Source organism: Pleurodeles waltl, chromosome 5 (assembly GCF_031143425.1).
Source record: "Pleurodeles waltl isolate 20211129_DDA chromosome 5, aPleWal1.hap1.20221129, whole genome shotgun sequence".
NCBI lineage: Eukaryota > Metazoa > Chordata > Amphibia > Caudata > Salamandridae > Pleurodeles > Pleurodeles waltl.
In genome coordinates, this window is record NC_090444.1 from 291,321,797 (window position 1) to 291,341,612 (window position 19,816).

The window sequence follows — 19,816 nt, forward strand, 5'->3', positions numbered from 1 at the left end:
TGACGTCACCTGCTGGCACTGGCCACTCAGAGGCCTCCATTGTGCCCTCACACCTCAGCATTCAAGATGGCCGAGGTCTGGGACACACTGGAGGAGCTCTGGGCACCACCCCTGGGGTGGTGATGGACAGGGGAGTGGCCACTTACCTTTCCTTTGTTCAGTTTCGTGCCAGAGCAGGGGCTGGGGGATCCCTGAACCGGTGTAGACTGGTTTATGCAAGGAGGGCACCATCTGTGCCCTTCAAAGCGTTCCCAGAGGCCAGGAGAGGCTTCTCCTCTCAGGCCCTTAATACCTATTTCCGAAAGGGGGAGGGTGTAACACCCTCTCTCAGAGGAAATCGTTTGTTCTGCCTTCCTGGGACTGGGCTGCCCAGACCCCAGGAGGGCAGAAGCATGTCTGTGGGTTGGCAGCAGCGGTAGCTGCAGTGAAAACCCCAGAGAGCTAGTTTGGCAGTACCCGGGGTCCATGCTGGAGCCCTGGGGATGCATGGGATTGGCACCCCAATACCAGATTTGGCATGGGGGACTATTCTATGATCTTAGACATGCTACATGACCATATTCGGAGTTACCATTGTGAAGCTACATATAGGTATTGACCTATATGTAGTGCACACGTGTAATGGTGTTCCCACACTCACACAAAGTCCGGGGAAATTGCCCTGAACAATGTGGGGGCACCTTGGCTAGTGCCAGGGTGCCCTCACACTTAGTAACTTTGCACCTAACCTTCACCAAGTGAGGTTTATACATATAGGTGACTTATAAGTTACTTAAGTGCAGTGTAAAATGGCTGTGAAATAACGTGGATGTTATTTCACTGAGGCTGCATTGGCAGTCCTGTGTAAGAATTGTCTGAGCTCCCTATGGGTGGCAAAAGAAATGCTGCAGCCCATAGGGATCTCTTGGAACCCCAATACCCTGGGTACCTAGGTACCATTATACTAGGGAATTATAAGGGTGTTCCAGTGTGCCAATCAGAATTGGTAACAATGGTCACTAGCCTGCAGTGGCAATTTAAAAGACAGAGAGCGCGTAAGCACTGAGGTTCTGGTTAGCAGAGCCTCAGTGACACAGTTAGGCACTACACAGGGAACACATTTAGGCCACAAACTTTGAGCACTGGGGTCCTGGCTAGCAGGATCCCAGTGAGACAGGCAAAAACAAACTGACACACAAGTAAAAATGGGTGTAACATGCCAAGCAAGATGGTACTTTCCTACAATAGAGTTGTGTCAATAGAGGCATGATACAGGTTTTGATTGTAATATGCACGCATTTATAATATCGACCTAAATTTTTCCTCAACATTGTAAAGTACTACAACTTAGGGATTGCATTTTTTAATAATCAATATTAGGATATTCCAAGAAGAATTAGTAACCTACATAAACCTACCATAGATAATCTCGGTCATCTCAGGTTTTGTAGTTAGAACAAGGTTCTAGGAGATGGGACACTCTCCAACAAAACAGACAACTAGTTCGATGCCAAGGAATCTTTAATGCATGATGTTCAGATACTCAACCCTAAAGATATTTTCTGCACAAAGGTATGGATTTTTGAATGCAACCATTATTTTGACTGACAGCCAGTGAATACTTCGCTGCAAAATCCAATTTCGTTTTTGAAAACAAAAATATCATGAGAATAACTAGCATTTTGAACCTATTAAGGGCTTGTTTAGGAACATCTCCAAATGGATCATTGTTGCATCTCTATACTTTTCAGTTTTACAAGCACACCTTGAATGTTCACTCAGTATAAGTGGTAAAACATTTGTCAGTATCGTAATTAAATCAAAGGTTTTTTTTTAACTGAAACAGAGAACTTGGGAGGGACACACAGCAAAGTGGGCGATGCACAAGGGTGGAGCACAGATGAGGACTACGTTTGTTTAGGAAACAGTAACACATTTATTTTTCATATTACCCTTCATGAAGTTGGCCCGCGGGTCTGCCCTTGTTCTCAGAAAGGGCATAACTAGAGGTATTAAAGTTATCAGATTGACTGCCACCCACATGGATGCTTGGGTGCTGTCTGCTGAAGAATGAAGTTTAAGCCTTCAGAATGTGGATGGGGAAGGAGTGGGTTAATACGATGTTAAATATAAGGGACCCAATATCGCTAGTGGCAGGGAGGACAAATATATTATTGATCTTACGCACTGAACTCTATTGTTAAGGAACAAGGCAAACCGTTATAGAGTAACTTCTGGAGCTCCCAACACCAAGCCCAGGTGTGTAAAAGCAGTCCATAATCAATGGTGTCAGATAAGTCTAGCACACGAAAGGGCTGACGGCCCTCTTCTGCGACTGAAAGCAGCTCATCCCAGGCATTGCGGAAGGACGTTTCAGTACAGTGCAGAACTTCTTCATGGTAGATTTAAAGCGAATGCAACTACTGTTCCACCATCTTTGCCAGCACGTGCAACCCTCCCTTAAAGTGCTCAGTGAAGCATACAGTATATGTGGTGTAAGTTCAGATTTTTTTAAAGGAAGCAAACCTATGCCAGTGGTAAAGGAACTATGCCTGTGACCAAGGAACTGTTTAAAGTCTTGGCAGAAATGCAGCAAGAGAATCTCCAAAGTCTGCCTACTTAGTGGTGATATTTAAAGTTTGTTGAAAATGAACGCAATCGGAAACTGCATTTTTATGGTGATAAATAAACTCCTGCTGGAGGAAAAGTCACTGATGAAAGGTCACCTCAATGTTCATTGAAGGCATGCTAATATAGATTCCATAATAGATAGCGAAATTTACAGGTAAATAACTTAGCCTTGTGCAAATATGTATAATTTACTTATTCGTTTTTTATATTTGCATACTGGTGCTTTTACCCCAGCTTGATTCATCATTGCATGTTTGCACATTTTTGCATGGAAAGTGCTCTTCTTGGTAAAATTATTTTGTACTTTTTTTTCTGAAAAGGTTATGTGGACCCAATGCAGACGATGAATGATGTGATAGCTCAACTCGATGCCATTGTGAGCTTTGCTCACGTGTCAAATGGCGCACCAGTACCCTACGTGCGACCCGTCATTCTGGAGAGAGGGCAGGGGAGAATCACGCTGACCGCTTCTAGGCACCCTTGCATTGAAGTGCAAGATGAAGTAGCATTTATCCCTAATGATGCCATCTTTGAGAAAGACAAGCAAATGTTTCATATTATCACTGGTGAGCATATGTCAAACATCTTTAATGTATTTTTGTTCTCCGTATTGTTAAACAGATTTTAAACATGTTTTAATGACGGCAAACCAGGCAGAAAAGAATTGCTCAGTCCGAGTCATCAAATGTGGAGGACTAATTTCTTATGTGAGTTGTTACTGTGCTTATGCAGTTTATCTCCACGCAGGTCCTTTTCACAGACGGAATTTGCTTTCATTTCGATGTTTGGGATGGAAGCATAAATGCTGTTCAGGCCCCGCATTTTCCCTGTGTTCCCCTATGCCACACCCCTGTCCTGTCGCACACCAAAGCATTGGGATTATGCAATTTGCTTTAGTATTTTTTGCCACCATGAGACGTGCAGGGGTTAGGACTGCAAACTGCACATCTTCGAGACCTACCATCTTTGCGTTCCAGGAAGGGCATTTGTGGAAGAGTCTTTCGGTGGCATCCAGGAACATGTACATGATAGTACTTCTAATTATTATCTTAGTTATCCTTGCATCTGCCTGTGGTATCCCTCACACACACACACACATTTGGACATTGTCCCTTTGCTTTCCAGATGCATTTGCACTTTAAGCATGTGCTTTACCTCTCGCCCTTCCTCTCTTTCTCTCCCTCTGTTCCACCACCTTAAACCAACCCTCTTCCATTGCACAACCCTTGAGCTGTGGTGGAGGCCTATAATGCAGGTACGCGACCCTCTACATTGCACCGTCCCTTAAATGAGTATTGCTGTAGGCCAGGACTCGTGTAGTGTCATGGAAGTTCTGGGCGATCTGAGGTTGTTGATAATGTTTATGATAATGAATTAATTAATGCACTCAGCCTCTTGCATCAGAGCATGGTGTCCTAGAGCTAGTTCATGCTACTGAAGGTAGGCAGGGAAACATTATTCTAAGCAGTTAGTAAAGAACCCGATATTAAGACTGCTGCTCCAGATTTTAAGACGGTTGCCAAGATGAAGGTGGTTTTCCGATAATCGTAAAGAAAGAGAGAAGGGAGATTGAAGAAAGTTACCAGGTGCATAACTGATAAATCTGCGCCTAAATATAATGGGCATGTGTGAAAACAGAAATGGCAGAAAGAACCACCTAGAAGGCATATTTGACTCCAGACCGGTAGTGGGAGCATTCCAAATGTGGCAAAATGCCCTTATAGGTTTTTAGTGCCAAAGAGAGGTAGTGAGTAGTTGAGGTATGTACAACTTTTAGCAGTGAGAATCTTAGATAAAGGAATTACAGTGGTCTGTGATGAAGAAATTAGTACACTAGACGACAGTTCTCTGGTATGCCAAGGAGCTGAGCAATCTTCCTTAAGACCTTTAAGACCCCTGGAAGACAAAAACAATGTATCAGTCATCTTGTTAGTACGAGTCTTAATCGAATGCTGAAGGTTAAAGTAAACACCAAGGTAATGCAGAGTTTCAGTGATATTGAGGAGCCCTCTGTTTTGTGCACCACCAGTTCCACGACCAGAGATTAGAGCGGTTGCCATAGATGAAGACCTTAGCTTTTTCAGATTTAAGCTGTAAGGAGTTGCCATGCCTCCATTTAGTAATAATGGAAAGGCTGTTCTTAAAGATTTGTGAATGTAGCAGCCATTCCTGTTCATGCAGATGTAAAATGAAGACCAAGATAACAAAAGAGTGCAGCAAGACTTGCTACATATATGTTAAATAAAACGTTACTTGGAGTGCAGGCTCTGAGACCTCTGTTAATTTTGAAAGATGCCTTGAAGTGGGGGTTGGCCACTAAGAAAATAACACAATCCAACCCCTTGTCATTCACTTCTTCCCCACTTAGAGAATCCAAGGGAAATAAGTGCATGACAGTATAGTATGGAATGCTGTAGAGAGGCCCACCAATATGAGAGCATCATCGCCATGCTCATCTGAAGACAGTGCAGGGCAGAGACCAGGACAGCCTTCAGCGCCATGGCCTCGTATGAATAATCTATTGTGTATGAGATCCAGAACTCTAGTGATGTCAGTGCATTGTGAAATTTGGACTTTGAACACAGTCTCTGTAACGTTCAGAGAAAAAGTCAGATGGGAAATGAGGCTAAGCAATCAGAGCACATTAGGACCGGCAGGAATCTTTTTTAACAAAGGGCCCACCATTACATTCTTTCAACTGAAAGGAACAGTGACCTTTGCCATAGATTGATTGGAGAGCCTGATAAGTTTAAAGGCGCTTTTTATGAAAGCTTTGCGTTTAACTATGAAATAATTATATATTCTGTCTGCAACTGTCTTTTTCAGAACACATACATTACTGGATATGAACAATTTCCTCAAGTTATCTTGCAGGCACTAGGGCCGTGATTTGGATGGCGCAGCTGGTGCAGTGGGACAGGGGCCAAAAGCTCTGGGAAACCCGCTGTGCACGATTATTGCAATATGTTGCCTCTAGACAAGCAGTCACAAGCGCAGTTACCTTTCAGGGACTAGGACCATGATTTGGATGGTGCAGTGGAACGAGCCAAAAGCTGTAGGAAACCCACAGAGCACCGATTATTGCTATATGTTGCCACTAGGCAAGCGGTCACAAGCGCAGCTACCTTGCAGGCACTAGGGACATGATTTTGGATGGTGCGGAAGGTGCAGTGGCACAGGGGCCAAAAGCTACAGGAAGCCCACTGAGCACAGATTATTGCTACAAGTTACCACAGGGCAAACGGTCACAAGCTCAGTTACCTTGAAGGCACTAGGGCTATGATCTGGATGGTGCAGCAGGTGCAGTGACACAGGGCCAAAAGCTCTAGGAAACCCACGAGCACCGATTATTGCTATATCTTACCACAGAACAAGCCGTCCCAAGCATATTTACCTTGCAAGCACTAGGGACGTGATCTGGATGGTGCAGCAGGTGCTCCAAGAAACCAACTGAGCACCAATAATTGATATATCTTGCCACTAAACAACAGTCCCAAGCACAGTTATTTTGCAAGCACTAGAGCCATGACCTGGATGGTGGAGCCGGTGCAGTGGCACAGGGGCCAAAAGCTCCAGGAAACCCACAGAGCACCAATTATTCCTATATGTTACCAATGAACAAGCAGTCCCAAGCGCAGTTACCTCGCAGACACTAAGGGGCCACAATTTGAATGGTGCATCGGCACAGGGGCCAAAAGCTCCAGGAAACCCAGCAAGCACTGTTATTGCTATATGTTACCACTGAAAAAGCAGTCACAAGCGCAGTTACATTGCAGGCAATAGGGGCCACGATTTGAATGGTGCAGTGGCAGAGGGGCCAAAAGCTCTAGGACCACAGGTGGTTCCCAACCTGGGGTCCGTTAAACCTCCTCAGGGGGTCCGCAACTGCTTAGAAAATTAATATTAACATATTAGGTCCCTAGCTTTCAGCAATGACTCAGCGGGGGTGTCGCCGGGTTCTAGAAATGATAAGGTGGGGGTCCACAGAGGTCAAAAGGTTGGGAATCCCTTCTCTAGGAGAGCCACCGAACACTGATTATTGCTTATTTTATTGCTACCCAAGCAGTCAGGAGTGCTTTTTTGATTCTTCTGTAACCATTGTATTGAAAGTAACACATAGCGTAAAGCATTAATGTAATAAAAACTGTAACCTATTGGACTTTTCCGTTTACCTACGACTTCCGGTACATTCAGCGCATCTATATGGCATATTTTCACCGTTTTTCTATGGTCCTAAAATGCTTCTGAATTTGGGCACAGTAACACCTTGGCAAGGGCATTCTCCATTCTATAACATTAGCACTTCAGCTGTTGTAAACACTATATAAATACTTATAACTTACCATATGGCATTCCATACCACGCATTGGCAAAGCCAAAGGTCTTGCCTATATGAGATATGTTGGCTTTGTCAATGTTTTTAGCCATATTATACAGCAGCGTGCAGCATAACTGAAAAAACACAGTATAATGTGGACTATGCTGGCTGTGTCATACAGCTTTTTTTCATTACTTTCTGCCATTTGCAACATAGCAAAAAGAAATTAGCAAAACCAATTAAGCTCACATAGGCAAAACCTATTGGCTTTGCCAGTGCTTGTTTTAGTGGTGCTATTGTAGAAATAAGAGTTGACAGCCAGCGGTAAAGTGTTCAACTGGAGTGGATCATGAAATGAGAATGGGAGGAAAAAAGCAGAGAAGACTTTGAAGGCATTATTTGTAGCTTGAGCCCATGTTCTCCCTAAGACGGATGTGTGCCTGGTAGTCCAGTAGTGCCTCTCTTGAAGTGGAGGATAAAAGGAATACGTAACCATCTGTATATGGAAGTGCATGATCCCTCTTGATGCCATCCAGGCTGTTAAGGCACAAAACCTTTTGCATTTATATGTACTCAGAGTATGGTAACTAAGATTTTTTTTTTTTTTTTTTTTTTTTTATAATACTTGCACGAAAATCAACAGAGCTGAAAATGATGCCCAATGATGTCATTCGGCTGTCTGGATGTCATTACAAGAGTGGGTGCCTCATCAGACCTATCCGCAACTACTTATGCTCCTGGTTTAAATCAGTTTGACAATAGGAGAGATACAAAACAACAGGTAAAGATTTGTGATAAGCTATATGCAAGGTCATCATCAGTACAAAGCATCCCGTAGTTGATGGAGCCACAACAGAGGCAGGTCTTCGCCATGTTCCAAGTCCTCAGGAAAGTACAAGAGTTCTTCTCCTTTTCATCACCCTCATTCCCCTTAGTAATTGCTTGGGTGGCGCCGCCCGTCTTATGCATGCTTTCAAACGTGACCAACTTCGGAGCTGATTCCACAGCTGGTTTCCAGGGCCTTCAGCCACGCTGCGCGATATCGTAGAGATCCGTGCAGCTATGCTCTGGCTCTTCGGATCCCTGCCATACTCCCTCTGTTGCGTCTTTGGGCCTCAAAGAGCTGAGAGGCCTTCCACCTGGGATCCCACTGGCGAGTTTGCCCTCTGTGCTATCTGGTCTCTCTGACCCTTCTTGGTGCCGGCTCGTGCTCCTACGCAGACCCCAGATGCTTAAATCCACGCCAGGCCTCGGCACATGAATGCTGATACCAACCTGGCTGCTCGAAGAGGTGACCTCTATTCTCTCCAGTGCTGAATTGAAGCTGGTCTGAAATCGACTAAAGTCTCCTGCTGTCGTCAAGGTATGCAGTGCATTGCTTCTCCCCAAGAAACTAGATTGCAAGTTGTTCTACTCTCTATGCTCTCATAGTGTACCACATAGAAGATTTTAGGGTATTAGGTTTTAGATGACATTTTAACCTCGTTGTAAATGCTAATTTTATTCTTATTGCTCACAGTGTACTTTCCTGCTGTTTTTGTTATATCCTGTTTAGTTATTATAAATGTGCTGAGAAATAGGTTTGCCCTGTTGAGATGTTTGTTTCTTTTCCCACAGTGCCCCTGATCCCGTTAGAGGGATTGTTAGTAATTCAAAAGCAGTAACTAAACTTCAGCTGTCTGTTGGGTGAGGTTCTGCGAGGCTGTAATAACCTGTCTTTCACATTCATCGTTGGTGCATTGAATCGAGTTCACCTGTGTTACCTGTGGGTGGGAAAGCAAACCTTGTACTTTCGTAGTTTACGCAACACCATGTCTTGGCTGCTCTCGAACCTGGAGACTGGATGGTAGCATTGGACCTGCAGGGCACCTATTCCGATATTACTATCCTGCCAGCCCATCATCACTAAGTGCAGTTTGTGGTGGGAGAAGAGCATTTCCAGTTTGTTGTGCTCCCCTTTGGTCTTACCAGCACCCCTCAGGTGTTCACTAAAATGATGGTAGGGGGGACAGGGGAGTCAGACTTTCCCTACTTAGACAACTAGCTATTGAAGGCAGGTTTGTCCCAGGCAGTTGTCAGCCACCTCCAGACTATGGCGAACCTTATGTCATCCTTGGGGTTCACTATAATCGTAGCAAAGTCAGACCTGACTCCTCCTCAGACACTCCCCTTCTTTGGAGCATTTCTGGACATGGTTTGGTTGTGTGCTTTTGGTCCGCGAAAGAGTCTAGGACATTCAGTCAATGACCCTGATCTTTTAACCACTGTCCTAGATGTCAGTGAGGCTGACTGAGGCTGCTGGAATTGTTGACCTTCTGCATCCTGCTGGACAAGCGTGTCAAGCGGCGTATGTGATCTCTGTAGTAGGAGCAGAAGTCCAACATCAAGGAAAACTCACCACCAATTTCTGATTTTGGAGGAGAATGCAAAAGATCTGCAGTGGTTGTTAATGGACTGCGATTGGGTCAGCAGTAGATCTCTCACCCTTCCTTCCCTGAAACTGACTGTCGTGACCATTGCATCACCTCTGGGCCGTGGCAGACACCTAGGAGTGATGGGAACCAGAGGCCTCTGGTCTCTATCGGCGTCCCAGCGCCATATTAGCATACTGAATGTGAGGGCCATCTGCTTGGTGCTGAAAGCCTTCCTGATGACAATCAATGGAAGTCTGGTACTGGTGATCAGAGACAACATCGCCTCAAATGGGTACTGCAATAAATAGGCCTGGTGTGGCCACAGACCCTGTGCCAGGAAGCCTTGCACCACTGGAAATGGCTGGAAAGCCATGAAATCCTCCTTTTGATGAATCACCTGGCAGGATCATTGAACGCCAGGGCAGACATGCTCATCCGTCAGCACCTAGCGCACCACATGTGGCAGTTACACCTGAAGGATGAGCAAGATCTCTTCCGCAAATGACGAGAACCTTGGCTCAGTTTGGTCGGCACAGCACAGACCATGCAAAGTCAGCACTTCTGTGCGCTGGAATTTCCAAGGCTTGTCCCTCTCGGAAACACGTTCTGTCTTGAGTCAAACTCAGGACTCCTGTATGTCTTTCCACCAATACCTCTCCTGTCCCAAGTTACCAAGGAATTGGACCAGACAGCCCAAATCATCCTTATTGTTAAATTCTGATTAAGTTAGTTGTGCTGTATAATGTATATCCCTGGAATTGTGCCGTCTCCTGGCAACCGGGCTACTGCTTCCGAAATCAAGGCGATTCTAGGTGGCAGTGTCGTTTGAGAGGAGGACGGCTCGGCCAGGGTTTGTTGGCTGTATCTAATAAAGCGAACCGCAGGAACCACTTCTCAGTGTCAAAAAAATGGCAGCAAGCGGGAAAAGGAAATGTACAACAGAATGAAGGAAAAGTAAAGAGCGAGGCAAGTGACTGATTTGACCCCTGGTTGAATGTGTCGGCGACTTAGGAAAGGGAGAAACCGAAGCAGCATGAAAATCGTACCAACTTTTATTGGGTAAATATGCGGCGCAGCAGTAGACATTGTTTAAAATTGAAAGTAACTCAAATGATTTTATTTGAAAAACGGCATGTGGGGAGCTGCACGCGTGGGTTCGGTTGAGGTGGAGGCAGAGGCAGAGCTGGTGAAGTGCTTGCCTGGTGATGTGCGGAGTGCATAATCAGCGTCTCCTAGCAACAGGAAAACCTGAATGCTGATGCGCACAGCTATGGAAGTGAGGCACACAGTAAGAGGTTACTCGCTGCTGCGCATAGCTTGGTATGATGTTATAAAGCGCAGAACGAGGAGATTTAAGGTACACAGTTGTTGGAGTATATCAAATACGCTGATATGCACAGCTAAATAGATGTAAAAGATATAGTAAAAAAAATGGATACACAGTGCAATATATAATAGAGGAAAAAATAAACACTAAAAATCTACTATATATATTTAAAAAACAAAAAGAGGAGAAAGAGAGAAAATGGCTTCACAAATGACACCACCTTCTCCAACTTTCTTACAGGATCCTCGGAAGCTGTGTATGGTATGGGAAGATTGGAAGGAATCTTTTGAAACATATTTGAATGCCATAGGAGGGGAAACATTTGTAGAAAAAAGAAAATTAGCTGTTCTCAAACATTGTCTTGGTGTGGAAGGAAGGGAGGTATTGAAAACACTACCAACACAGAGTGTGAGTGAAGGGGTGGAGATTTAGATCAAGAAGAAGTGGAAGTATATGAATATGCTATGAAAGCGCTGTAGGAAATCTATGGGGAAAAAGATCAACATTGTAGTAGAGAGACATAGGGGGTCATTCCGACCCTGGCGGCCGGCGGTATGTTGGCGGTAACACCGCCAACAGGCTGGCGGTGTTCCGCCAGCAATTCTGACCGTGGTGGAAAATCCACGGTTAGACCGCCGGCCCCTCCACTTTCCCGCCAGGCTTCCGCCTGTCGGGCATAATCCCCAGGGCAGCGGTGCAAGCACCGCTGCCCTGGGGATTATGAGTCCTCGACCGCCAGCCTGTCCGTGGCGGTAAACACCGCCATTGAAAGGCTGGCGGTAAGGGGACTGGGGGTGCCCCTGGGGGCCTCTGCACTGCCCATGCACTTGGCATGGGCAGTGCAGGGGCCCCCAGGCATAGCCCCATCGCGCATGTCACTGCCCGAATTTTGGGCAGTGAAATGCGCGACGGGTGCTACTGCACCCGCTGCACATCAACATTGCCGCCGGCTCTATTACGAGCCGGCGGCAATGTTGATGTGACATTTCCGCTGGCCCAGCGGAAATGTCGGAATAGGGAGGCATGAATACCGCCGGCAATGGCGGTATTCTGTCTCCCTCGGCGGTCTGAAGAGAAGACCGCCGAGGTCGGAATGACCCCCACAGATTTTTTTTATGCTCACAGAAACAAGTAGAGACAATTGACCAATATATTGCTACTTTAAAATGATGGGCCATAACGTGCAAATTTAAAGATCTCGATGAAATAATTAGATATCAGTTTTTATTAACAAATTGAAAGATACAAAAATACAAGAAAAGTAGCTAAGTTTAAGAAATCCCACAGTGGATAAGATCATTGATGTAGCCAAACATATGGAGAACACGTCTCAGTATGTCAAGCAGTTGAATGGCATATAATCTGGAAATAAGGAACGTGACATAGTAAATGATGTAAGATTCAGCAGGAAAAGTGCAAATAAGTTAAAGGAACGAATTAGAAGAAAAGTAAGAGGAGAAGAAAATGGAAAGAAGGAATGCTTCAGGTGTGGTAATAATAAACATTTAGCTGAAGCAAGGAATTGTTCACCTATTAATAGCAAATGTTTTAAATGTCGGAAAATAGGAGATTTTTCAAGGGTTTGCAGGATGTCAAATGGAAGTGGATTCAAGAAGTCAGTGAATACAGTGGAAGACTATGAAACAGATGGGAAGACAAGGGATATAAGTACAAGTGAGGAAGGCGAGCTGGAAGTTCTAGTAGTCGAAGGAGAAAGGACAATAGTGTGCACTCAACAAAAGAAAAGTGATGAATATAATCCACTGAAATGTGTAATTGAGATAAAGGGGAAACAGCTACAAATGTGGGCAGACTCATGTTCACCTTTTACTTTGATAGACAAAGAAGTATGACAAGGTTTAAAGAACAGTACACTTAAACAAACAGATGTAGAACCTGAAGGCTATTGTGGAGGAAAACTTCCTATATTGGAATATTTCCAAGCAGATTATTAATTTTAAAAACATGAAAACTTGTAGGAAAATATATGTGGTACAACAAAGGAAGTCACTACTTGGATGGAAAGAACAACAGGCATTGGGGATGGTGTTAAACCCTAGGCACCCCAAACAGGTATTATTGACAAAGCCAAAAAGTGAAGATGAATGGGTCACAAGAGTTCCGACGTTATTCAGTGGGAAATTAGGCTGTCTCAAAGATTTTGAACATTGTATTGTTTTAAAGGAGAATATTACACCAAAGGTGCACAAGGCACAGAATGGGCCATTGGCACTAAGGGAGAAATTAAAGGAAGAATTAACAAGACTGTGCAAGGAAGGGGTAATTGAACCCATCGAGGTAACTGATTGGTTAAGTCCTATAGTGATAGTGAAGAAACCTGATGGGAAGATCCAGATGTGCATAAATTTGAGAGATCTGAATGAAAACCTAGTAATTGACAGGCATCCTCTACCACGGGTTAATGAGATGCTTGCTAGTTTGAGAGGAGGACATTTTTTCACCACGTTAGATCTATCAAATGCTTATCATCAGATACAATTGTTAAAGGACTCACAACTCTCATTACAACTGAAGGTGCATTTCAATTTGTAAGAATGCCATTTGGACTTGTTTCAGCAGCTGCTGTTTTTCAGAGGATGATGCAAAGAATGTTGAGAGATATGACGAATACATTAGTGTTTCAGGATGATGTATTAGTATGGGAAGAAAGCAAGCAAATACATGATGAGATGTTAAATGGAGTGTTGGAAAAAAGCAGGATTGGCTGTCGGTAGGAACAAATGCAACTTTTGTGTAAGGGAAGTAGAGTATTTAGGGCACACGTTAAACCATGATGGAATAAAATCAAAATTCAAACTAATGGATGCAATAGAAAAAGCTCCTTCTCCACAAAATAAGAAGTAACTAAGATAATTTCTAAGTTTAGCAAGTATTATACAAAGTTTGTAGATCATTTTGCAGACAAAGTACATGTTCTGAGAGAATGAATAAAAAAAAGGTAACAAATTTGAGTGGTCAGAGAATTGTCAGGGGGCATTTGACTTGGTTAAACAAGCTATTATTAAGGCAATACCACTGAAACCTTATGATCCGGATGACAAAACCATAATAGTGGCAGATGCAAGTAACTATGGTTTGGGAGCGGCATTATTGCAACACCATGAAGGTAAAAAAGAGTGGTGGCTTTTGCTTCACGGACATTAAGAGGAGCTGAAAAGACTTATTCCACGATTGAAAAGGAGGCATTGGCATGCTGGTGGGGGGTGCAAAATGTTTGTGTATTTGTGTCGAGAATGGAATTATAACTTCAAACAGATCACAAACCGTTGATTGATATTTTCACCACTAATTGAGCTTGCAAGGCCACGCCCTGGATTGCCAGCTGGTTATTTAGACTCCAGGAATATAACTTTAAAATTAAATATGTACCATTTTACAATGTAGATTGTATGTAAGACTACCATTAGATGATGGGGAGGTGTTTTGATGATGAGTGGATGGTTGCTGAGATATCTGACGTGTGGAGCTATAGATAAAGAAGAATGAAAAGTTGCTGTGGAATTGGATCAGGTGTTAGGAAAATTAATAAAGGCATTACCTGAAGTAAGGAAATTGAATATAGATGCTGAGTTAGAAATTTAAAAAAATGTATGGGTAGAATTGTCAGGTGAGGATGGGGTTTTGAGAATAGGTGATAATTTGGTAGTGCCAGTTAGTTTAAGAGAAAGATTACATTTACTGCATGCAGGTCATGGGGGCATGTTTGCTATAAAAAGGAAGATGCTTGAGAATTGTTGGTGGCCAGGGATGAATAGATATGTAGAAAGGTATATAAGGGAATGTGTAGCATGCACCTGTAGTGATAAATCACACATACTGCAAGAATCATCTGTTAAACCATTGGCATTTCCAAAGAAGGCATGGGGAAGACTGGCAGTTGATATATGTGGTCCATTTGATTGTTTGGGTTGGTCGGAGAGGTTTGCCACTTTCATGATGGATTATTACTCTAAGTGGCCAGAAGTAGCATTTTCGAGGGAAGTGAAAGCAGTTAATGTAATATCATTCTGTGACGATGTTTTTAGAAGGGAAGGTTGTCCCGGGCAAATTTTGGCAGTCAATGTTCCGCAGTTCATGTCAGTTGAGTTTAGAAATTTCCTCAGGAAATGGGGAATATCATCCAAGGGGTAATGGAATGGTTGAACGCTTTAACCGCATGTTAGGGGAAAGTATTCAGTTAGCCAGGTTCAGTAATGCTTCTTGGAAGAACCAAGTCAAAGATATAATATGAAGTTATAGAACAACTCCGCATGGTGTGACTGGAGAAACACCAGTCTTGCTGTTGAGGGGTAGAGTACCATGCACTGTAGCGGTACGAGCGTGGGTTCCTAGAGCGGTGGATCATAACATAAGCTACAAACCTATAAGTGGAATAGTGATAAAGTATCAAAAACGGTACGAGTCTAGGCACAATAGGAAACATGGGAGGTATGAGAAAGGCATGTGGAAGAGAGTGAGTTCAGGAAACATTGTCAGAAAGAGTGAGTCTAAACTGTCAGGACCAATAAGCAATTGGTGGAATGTGAGAAGGGTGATAGGTGAAGTAGAGAAGGAAGTGAGGTTGAAGAAAATGGCAATAAATGGGACGCAGGTTGATGGGGGTAGACTAAAGGATAAACAGATAACGAGGTTAAGAAAAGAGGGTCCAATATGCAGGTAAAAGAAAAAACAAGGTAATTAAGTCACTATGGGTGCTATTAGCACATGAGTGTAGAGATTTTAAAAGGCATAGTTAGATATGATGCTAATGTGGGAATGTCATGAAAGTTTTGAGTGGTAATTTTAGTTGTTGTAAGTAGTGTTTTTGTGATTTTTATAAGGATAGGGGATGTGTTATATTCTGGTTAAGTAAGTTGTGCTATATAATGTATGTCCCTGGAATTGTGCCGTCTCCTGAAAACCAGGCTACTGCTTTTGGAATCTCTAGGTGGCAGTGTCGGTTGAGAGGAGGACCTCTGAGCCAGGGCTTGTTGGCTGTATCTAATAAAGGGAACCACAACAACCACATCTCAGTGTCGTAAAACTTATGACTCTGGATTGAGTATGGAGAAATCCTGGACTTGAATATCTGATCAGGTTGCCCCTCCTGGAGGATCTGTTGTTATAGCAGCAGAAGGGGGTTCTCCACCTGGCCTTCGGAATCTCCAGCTTTATGCAGGAAATTGAGGGTCAACTTCTGAACACCTTCGACCTCTTTCAGAGGTGGTTTATGTAATCTTGTAAATCAGGCATCCCTCGACAAAACTGTATACGCCTGTATTTAGGACAGGCTTGTGGTTTGGTGTGGCACATGCCAGATTTACCTTCTCCAAACCAAATTGTCTGACGTCCTGTTATTTGTTTTCTCTCTTGCCTGGCAAGATCTTGTTTTTGTAACAGTTAAAGGCTTTTGTTTGCTTTCTTATGGTTGCCTGGCCAGCCCTTCTTGCTTAGGTAATCTGTAGTGATGCAATTTTTTAAAGAGCTACAACACATGTCCCCCTCTTTTGTGATGCCCCAATGGAACCTCAATATCACTTATTTGATATGCTCTACATTTGAGCAGTTCCACAGCTTTTCTTTACAGCTCCTTACCATTAAGACTGTGTTCCTGGTCACCATCATCCCAGGCAGGGCTTGAGTGTGATGTTCAGGCTCTGTGTTTTCATCTGCCGTACACCACCTTCTTCCCAGACATGCAGGCCCTGGTGACTAGGGCATGGTTCCTGCCTGAAGTTGTTACACAGTTCCCCATCGGACAAACTATCACCCTGCCAACGTTCTATGCGCTGCCTTACCCCTCTAATGAGGAGGAGGGACTCAGCTGTGTAGACCCCAAGAGAGCAATGAGCTTCTACATATACTGGTTGGATGATCAGCTCTTTGTGGGGTTTGCAAGAGCGAAAACAGGAAAGTCTCTTTACAAGCCCGATTGATCATGCTTTGCATTAAGGCCTGCTACGCATTGGCTAAAGAGAAGCCTCTGGAACAACTGTGCTCATTCTACCAGGGCCAAAGCTGCTACCATTACATTAGCACATGGATTCCCTCTATTAGACATATGTCAGGCAGTTATGTGAGCTTCCCTTCACACATTTAAGAAGCACTACTGTCTGGACAGCCAGGTTCACTGAGAGGGGCACTTTGCCTGCTAGAATCTGCAGGATTTTCTGATTTGAGTCCCTTCACAGACCTGCCTCCAATAGGTGATGCTTTGGTATCTATCCAAAAGGTGAAGAATGTACAGCTAGAAGTCTGTATCAGAAGAACTAGTTACTTACCTTCCATAATGCTCTTTCTGGTAGAGATTCTACCTAGCTGCAGAGTAGAAAGACTTTCATGTTTGAGGACGTAGACAGTCTCGAAATCAACTGATGTCAGTGTGTGGAAGTGGTGTCTTTATAGGCCCTGCATGTCACTTCTGGAGTGGAACATCAACAGTGTAGCGCTACATAGCGTTTCCGGGTCTAGTCTGATGCCTGGGGATTATCCGACATGTGAGGCATCTGCAACTAAATAGTCTCTACCAGAAAGATTTAGATTTTATAGCATAGGATTCAGGTAATCTTATATTTGTCTAGTACACGTCGTAATAACTGAGACTCATGTGAGTAGTATTCTGCACTTAGGTCAGCGTAGAATTTCATACGATTCAAGATCCAAACATTTTCCAAATTTGGATATACTATTTGCATACAGTTTATATTAAGTTTACATTTGGCATCCTAGTCATAAGAAATCTATCCTCAAGATCGAACAAGGAAAATTCAAACCTTCGGAAATGTAATGTAGGGGGAAGAGATGTGATGCTTATGTTAACCACCTGTGAGTACTATAAAAGGTTAGGAACTTATTGGCTGAAACCTACACTTGTACAACATGAGATCCTGAGTAGGAGAGAGCGTCTTAATCTATGCAAAGAGAATGTTTGATTATTGCAATCCAGTATGCAACTACAAATTGCATCTGGAATTCATGGGGATTGATAGCTAGGATCTTATTGAATATTTCTGATTAACTATGTTTTTTTAAGTCATTTGAAATATGTTTCTGTGTAATAAATGTATAGAGGCTTCTGTTTCTAAATAATAACATAGGGTTAATCTAATCCACTTAAGTGATAAGTTCAGTTTGGGAGCACATAAAGAAATCGTTCTCCTAAAACTTTGGTTTTTAATTTAAAATCTTTTTTTTAATGATAAAATCGAATTTTAAGTTAATATTTTGAAAATGGCACTTTTAGAAAGTTGGCATTTTTTTGCCTCAACCAAATGTGCTTTTCTTCCAGTGTCCAAGGTCACATGACTATTAACAGCTCTTGTGTGGTGTGTATTCCATCTGGACAGTGAACGAAAGGGGCCTGTGTGTAGAGGGATTGAGTCTTTCTGATAGTATGGTTTGGAAGGAGTTGTGCAGTGCCCTGATTAAACTTCGAAGAAACCTGCCTACATCACACACAAATGAACCTGACACTAGGCTTTGCCTTTAACCCTCTATTCAAGTGGGAGCCAAACCCAGAGAAGAGGGAAGAATTGGTCAGAACAAGTTAGGGAGTAGGTCAGGGACCTCCTCCCCCCAAAAAGGCTGGGACAGGATATAAAAGTGGCACAATCGGAACCGCTTATCAGAACACTCCTGGGCCTGTAGAGGATGCAGGAGGAGGACTGCCCTGCTGTCTGAAGAACAACTGGATCTGCTTTCCTCGAACCCAGGATCCAAAGGTCTGTCAGTTGAGTGACCTCCTGTTTGAGCTACAGGCATGCAAGCTCCCAGAGGCCTTCTCTGCAACTGCCCAGCTGAGCAGCACCAACTGGACCATCCTGGACACTGCTGCATAGGGTTAAGCACAGGTTAACATAGTGACTTTTGTGGTTCACACTCACCCAATTTCCTGCAAATACCAATCCCTATCACCAGCCTCCACTGTCCTTGGCCTAAATTCTTCAAGCAGCTGGCTATTTATTTATTTGATTGGCTTTTGTTAAGCCTCTCATTATGCTCCTTTGCTATGTGTCTCTTTCCTTTTACTCAAAGGGAGGTTACACAAAGGCACCTGGGTACCTCTTGTTGAAGGTTATATTGCACTATACACATTGATCCATTCAAAATGCCCCCTCAAGGATTTTGTCTTAAAATGCATCTGGGTCAGTGTGGCTGTTTTGATTATGGGCATAATTTGTCCTGTTTTTAGAGAGGAGGGAAGAATGGTAGTGAGACAAGATGCTTAAAATGTCCAGAAGGGATGATCCTTTACTGTAGTATGAGTTCATTGTCATAGGGTTGCGTTTAGGAAGTTGACAACTTACTAGTGATTCCATTGTCAAGGGTTTGAAGAAGTACAAATGGGGTACTTGAGCAAGAAGTGGTGGGAAGTTTCCCATAGAGGTGTTAATTTAATACCATATGGTTCATTGTTTTTAATCATGTAATCATTTGTTATAAGTGGTGTGGTGTTTCTATTTTAGGTAAGGGAAGGGATTAAAGCTGAGCTTGGCAGCTTTGAACAGTGTCTTTTCTCCATTAATGACTTTGAGGATGGCTGCAAACTAATACACTGATTTGATAGTGTTTTGTTTTCATGTAGAACTTTTGTTGTCATTCTTCTCTTGATTATATCACAAATTGGAAGGTTTATAAATGATTGCTGGACTCTACGTGCATGGGTATTTGCATGTTAGTTGATACCTGTGTGGTGGTTGTTTTCTGGAGATTAGCGATTTTCGTTCTGAGTGGGATACTTTGTAAGTGGATGGGTGTTGTTTGCAAGAGTGTCCATAGGCAAGTTTAAGGCATGCTTTAATGTTCAGCTCAAAATAACCACAAATGAGAAAGAAATGTAATCCACTGCTACTAGGCTAAGTGTCCCTGGCCAACTCATCACACTCCAGAATCTCAACTTTAATCCCCACAGAATTGTATACTCCCCATTCCACAACCATTCATCAGGATTCAGCAGGACAATTTTAAAATATTGTACTATTTCCATTGGTTTTGGTTTACCTTCATGGGAGTTCATATGTAGCAGCCGAGACGGTGACCTCAGGGTCTCATCGGACAGAATCATCCTTTGTTAGACATCTGAGATTGTGAGGATAGAGATGATGGACAGTTGGCGGTCCTAATTTTGTTGTGTCTGACGCATTAGAC

General features: G+C 43.3%; 1 protein-coding gene across 1 annotated transcript in view; it reads left to right on the top strand.

Annotated features, from left to right (window-relative positions):
• The window catches only part of MSH2 (mutS homolog 2), a 530,159-nt gene that overhangs the window by 369,267 nt on the left and 141,076 nt on the right, over positions 1 to 19,816 (top strand). Inside the window, exon 12 of the mRNA XM_069234037.1 lies at positions 2,931 to 3,176. Coding sequence (XP_069090138.1) covers positions 2,931 to 3,176 — 246 coding nt within the window. The remainder of the gene's footprint in view (positions 1 to 2,930; positions 3,177 to 19,816) is intronic.